At 34.0% G+C, this 5,372-nt stretch overlaps 1 protein-coding gene across 1 annotated transcript; it reads right to left on the bottom strand.

Annotated features, from left to right (window-relative positions):
* Nucleotides 1-1,407: 1,407 nt before the first annotated feature.
* Nucleotides 1,408-5,044, bottom strand: LOC133829773 (protein PNS1). The gene is made up of 5 exons (XM_062259568.1): nt 4,553-5,044; nt 4,156-4,455; nt 2,903-3,811; nt 2,233-2,466; nt 1,408-2,091 (listed from the first exon to the last, which is right to left on the bottom strand). Exons 1-5 carry the CDS (start codon nt 4,568-4,570, stop codon nt 1,909-1,911), a joined length of 1,644 nt encoding a protein of 547 aa, XP_062115552.1. The 5' UTR covers nt 4,571-5,044; the 3' UTR covers nt 1,408-1,908.
* Between the last annotated feature and the right edge of the window lie 328 nt (nt 5,045-5,372).

Here is a 5,372-nt window from a genome sequence, read left to right as displayed (position 1 = left end):
TTTGTTCCACATTGGGTAACCTTGAACATATCTTTGTGAAAAGTGCAGCAATAGCTTTTATTTATTTATTTATTATTAAATAAATAGATAACAAAAATCTATGTTTATTTTGGATAAATCAAACAATCAATTTTAAGTTTTTTAAAATTATTATTGAAATGATTCTTCATATGTTAATTTATAACAACTCTCCCTAAGTCAATATATTGTCAAAATTTATGTCTTGATTTTTTTACCATGCTTTGCATCAATCTACAAAGAAAAGATTGTTTTTTATTTTATTTTATTTTAAAAATTAATATTAGAAAGTGCAAGAAACAAAGAGAAGTTTTTTTTTTTTCAAAAGGCAAAGAGAAGATTTTTAAGTTGTCTTTATTTTTTTTTTTTTTTTTTTATTATTATATGATGGATTTTACAGGGCTCAGTGGAGTCATGTGGTGGCCATGAAACATCACCATCTTTGAAGGGTTGTCCAATTCAATTCAATTATTTTTTGGCTGCCTTAAAATTTGAAATAGACATGACTTGGAATAAAATGGGTCTTTCTTGAAACAAAGAAAAAGTTGGGTTTTTAAAAAAAATAGAAAGCAGGTTTTAAATGAACAAAACACATTGAAGATTTGTCTTATAATAGGATTGGTTAATCTTAAGAAGTACATAAAACTTACCCATAGATTAAAACATAATTACTTGTTGATCTTTCCATATGCTTCCAGAGAAATACCCTTCAACTACATCTCTCCAAATTTATAATTTTCATCCTAATTGTCAACATATAATAATGTATACTTAAAAAGCATAAAACTCACCAATATATTATATGTGCACTCAAACATCATACACAGTGACATGTCAATTTAGTCTGGCCAATCACATTTATTAAAACTAGATCCCACTGTTTTTCACTGTGTGTAATATTTGAGTAATATTTTAGATGCACATATCATTACACTGTATTAAAACATAATTACTTGTTGATCTTTCCATATGCTTCTAGAGGAATATTCTTCAACTACATCACTCCAAATTTAAATTTACATCAAAGTTGTCAACATATAATAATGTATACTTAGTCACCACAAAGTATAAATACCCAAGTTGAAATCTCTCCATCAAAGTGGATCTTTTATTTATTGAGGTTAAGAATATTGTAATTGTTATTGTTATTATTATTTTCACTTCCACCATGTCCAGGGAAAGAGAGTAATTTATATAATACTTTAGTTCAACAAATCAATGGTATCAGTACATTAAATAATTATTAACACCTAACCTCATATAGTAGTTTATTTAATTATTAATCATTTTTTTATTTCCACCAAACCTAACACAACTATGTTATGTGCATTATTTAACTCGAGGCATATACAATTATTTAAATATTTATAAAAATGAACAAAGAAAGTCTCAAACAAAACTGGTGGAGATTCTTACAAGATCACATAGAATTGAATAATTAAAGGTACATCAAAAATATTTGGTGAGGTGTTAATTTATTGAGCTAGAGAAACTAATAAATAGTTAAATTATTCAGGGACTTTTCTGCATGGAATATGCTAAAAATATGTGCAATTACAATAATGTACTAATGGGGTCATTAGTGCTAAGATACCCTTTTGTTTTTTGTTATTTGTTTTTCTTTTTCATAGCTTTGTCTAGTGGTATAACACTAGGCTTTCCATTCCCTTCTTATATTGGCTCTACTTTTTTTTTCACTTCAAAATTGCCATTGTCACCACCAACAAAGCTTCAAGCTTGGTCAATCCCAGGACCCCAATTGAGACTACTAGCCAAGATATGGAACAAGACATGATCTAAACAACCTAATGTATTTACAATCACAAGGACAAAAAAAAAAACAAGATCTTTCACTCTCTTGCTCATTACTTGGCTCTTACTTGTGTGTTCTTAAGTTGGATTATTATACCGGCGTGGATTTCGAGGTGTAGGCACGACCACATCGCGGCCCGTTTGAATCATTTGGAGACGATCCTTGATTGTTTTGTCGAATATCCTGTTGTCTGGATTCTCAGCATAGCAAACATAGTAACAGCCCACACAGGCATGAGGCACTGCCATGGCAATTCTGGTCTGAATATGGCATTAGAAAAAAGAATAATGCTGACTCAGTAATGATGTACTATGCAAGTTGAGCACGTGATTTGAGTGCAAAAAAGAGAGAAAAATAATGATAACTTTGTTAAAGACTGGTCCAAAGTGGGGGTTACCAACCATAAGGTATCCAATGAAGAAGACTAGAAGTGAAATGGTTGCTGTGAAACTTTGGTGAACTCTGGCTGTCCAAGCAGCTGCCACGATGACACAAATGGAGCCGCTGCATACTCCGGTGAGGAAGCAGATCGAGCTGGTCATGTCGGCGTCAACTACAGGCACGATCTCTTGCCTTTCGAAGAGTCCCCATGTGTCTTGAGATGCCCTCACAAAACCTTTTCCATATGCAGCTATCTGATGGTTAGGTTATGGTTCACAAGGGAAAAATTAGTTTGTTTAATGTCTTTTGGTGAAGATTAGGTAACACTAAAATGGAAATTAGACAAAAAGATTGCAATGCCAGTTGTGTAAAGTGAATGATAAGGACAGAAAGACATTAAAAAAATTTAAGAGAGAGACCAGATATACCTACCAACATAGTGGATTTGAATGGGAAAATAGTCAAATAGTATATGGTTAGTGACACATTCCAGAAACTTGACATCGTATTTTAGAATGACATGAATTTCACTCTTGAGACCATATGTAAAAAAAATAAGAAAAACTCCTGATAAGGAAGCTGCACCTAATACTACTTTTTAAAAAGAAACCTTTTTGACAAGAAGAAAACTTGTTTAGGTAAAAACCCTTTTCTTATTAGCAATGACTTTTATTTATCCAGATTGGGTACCTGTACATATGCCCAGCTATTGCCATATCTGAAGATGGATTGCATGACATTTAGGCAGCAATGAGCACAAGAGAACATGAATTCATCTTCGCCCTCGAGCAAATTTAGCGCCCGGGCAACTACTCTCAGTGCTTCGATTGTAGGCACAAAGAGAGATCCAAGACAAGCACTTCCAAGATTCTTGGTCAAGGCTCTTTGGAAGCAAAACTGAGTATTTGATTGCATTCCTCTGAGATAGTACAGAGCAATCACCCTACTTACTGTTATATTAGCCACATTCCTCATTACTTCCGCAGTCCAACACAAGCTTAGTACTAATAGAATTATAATCAATGGAGGAAAGTAGAAATTAAGAGCTCCAATCACTGCTAAAATCCACAAAGACATCCAAATAAACCCAGCTCCAAGCATCAAATAAATGGGATGGTTGATATCAGGGAATTTCGATACAGGCTCGAGCGCTTTGATCAAAACTCTGCTGCAAAATCCCATTCTCTGGGTTACCCAGCAAGCATATAAGCCATTGCCTATTGCAAAGGCAATGAAGCAGACTCCAATTCCATCAGTGGGAGGTTTTTGGAAGCAAATTAGGAGAATTCCAGCAGATATTGACAGCACAAATGAGCTCCACAATATGAAAGGAACCATGATTTTAGGCCATTCTCTTAATGCCTTTTGCCAAGCAAATGCAAGTGTAATGCTTAAAAATGATGCTGCTTCAACTTGTGGTAGGTAAAACTTAAGAACTTTCATCTCTTTTCTTTTCACATCTGATGCTTGTAAAATCCCTTGAACTCCCTTAAATATAAGAAACCCAACTAGCCCAATAGCAATAATCATATGCACAAGGAACAGAAACAAAGATATTTTGTTGGTGTATGATCTTGAGTTAAGTGTTGTTATAGATGGCTGGCACCCAAAAAAAGAAAAAAAATCATCAAATTGTTAAACTTTAACCATAAAATTCAGAAGAAATTTTGTACTACTCAAAACAGCAATTAATACAAACTAATTCCAAAATAAAAAATAAACCCCTTAGAAAGCATATTGAGGAAAGAAATTGTCCACCAAATGCCCAGAAAATAATTTTTTTTTCTTTTTCTGGGTACCCTCTGAAACACTTCAGCTCAGATTAATTTTTTTCCAGAAATAACTTTTGGGCAAGGAAAGATAAAAAAATTTACTTTTAAATTCACTCAGAAGAGGTTTGTTTAGCTAGCTCAGCTTCTGAGAATCAAAACAAAAAAACTTACTTGTGGGGTTGGAGTAAAACGAGGCTGAGTTGAATGCTGAGAAAACTGAGAAGGAGAAGGAGTAGTAACTCTGGTACTATTTTGAACCAAAACCCTTAAAGGGTTAGTTGGATTTAGCCTCTGCATCATTGACAACTGAAACTCTTCTCCATTATTTATATTGTCACGAACTACTTTTTCTTCCAAACCCACCTCACCTTTCTCCAAGTCCTTCACTCTCACCTCCTCTGCTTCTTCCTCCTCTTCCTCTCTCCTCTCATTTCTCTCTCTCACTTCTTCTTCTTCCTCTCTCTCCGCCACCTGAAACAACACCAAAGTTTCAAACTTTCACACTTGCAACACAACCCCACAAAAGAAAAAAAACCATAAAAATCAAAACTTTATAAACGTATATTACAGGCTCAGCTGCACCCATTCTGAGACAGTAAGTTGGCCGGAACTTTCTCCGGCGCCGGCGGTTTTTGTAACGTTATTAAAGGGTCTAAAAGAACGTTATATAAGAAAAGGTGGAGAAGGAGAAGAAGAAGATGATGATGTAAAGTTGCTAACGCTATATATCTTTTTGCACCTCCTCAGCTCGGAACTGTGCTAGAATATGCACGGGGCCCAGTTGAGAAAATCCACAGTCTGACAGGGAGAGTGGATGACACGTACCAATGGGAAGAGATCCCAGTTTATCGTTGTCAGACATGAGATAACGCACGTGGACAGAGAAGGAGAAGGAGTAGTGGTGGGTGGGTATGTGTTTGATTTTTCTGTCTCAAAATAAAAAATTGTGTTTTTAGTAAATAAATCACAACGGTTCTGTGTTTGAGGGGATTTTATTGAAGAAAATATTGGGGAGATTAGAGAAAGGGATTATTAAATATGGGAATGTGGTTATTGATCTCGTTTTGTCTAATCATGTTTGAAAAAGACAAGAGTACATGTGTAAAAACGAATCATCATAATCTAAAGACGATGCTAAAGATCTTGAGAAATTACAAGTGTTAATGATGTACTTTGTAGATTTCTTTACTATGCATACTTATAAATAAGGAAAAATACTAAATGGCATATGTGATGATGATAAATAATTTTATAGTGTGAGATTTGTAAGTGTTTTTACTCATAATAGAAGATCTAAACATGGATAGTTCTTCAAAATTTAGAGAAAGAAAAGAGATTTAAAAGGGTTTATACTTTTTTGGACCTTGTATCTTTTCTCATAATTTGTT

The sequence above is a fragment of the Humulus lupulus genome, chromosome 4, assembly GCF_963169125.1.
Source record: "Humulus lupulus chromosome 4, drHumLupu1.1, whole genome shotgun sequence".
NCBI lineage: Eukaryota > Viridiplantae > Streptophyta > Magnoliopsida > Rosales > Cannabaceae > Humulus > Humulus lupulus.
Note: the sequence above shows the minus strand (reverse complement) of the source record. Positions and strands in the feature narration are given on the sequence as shown.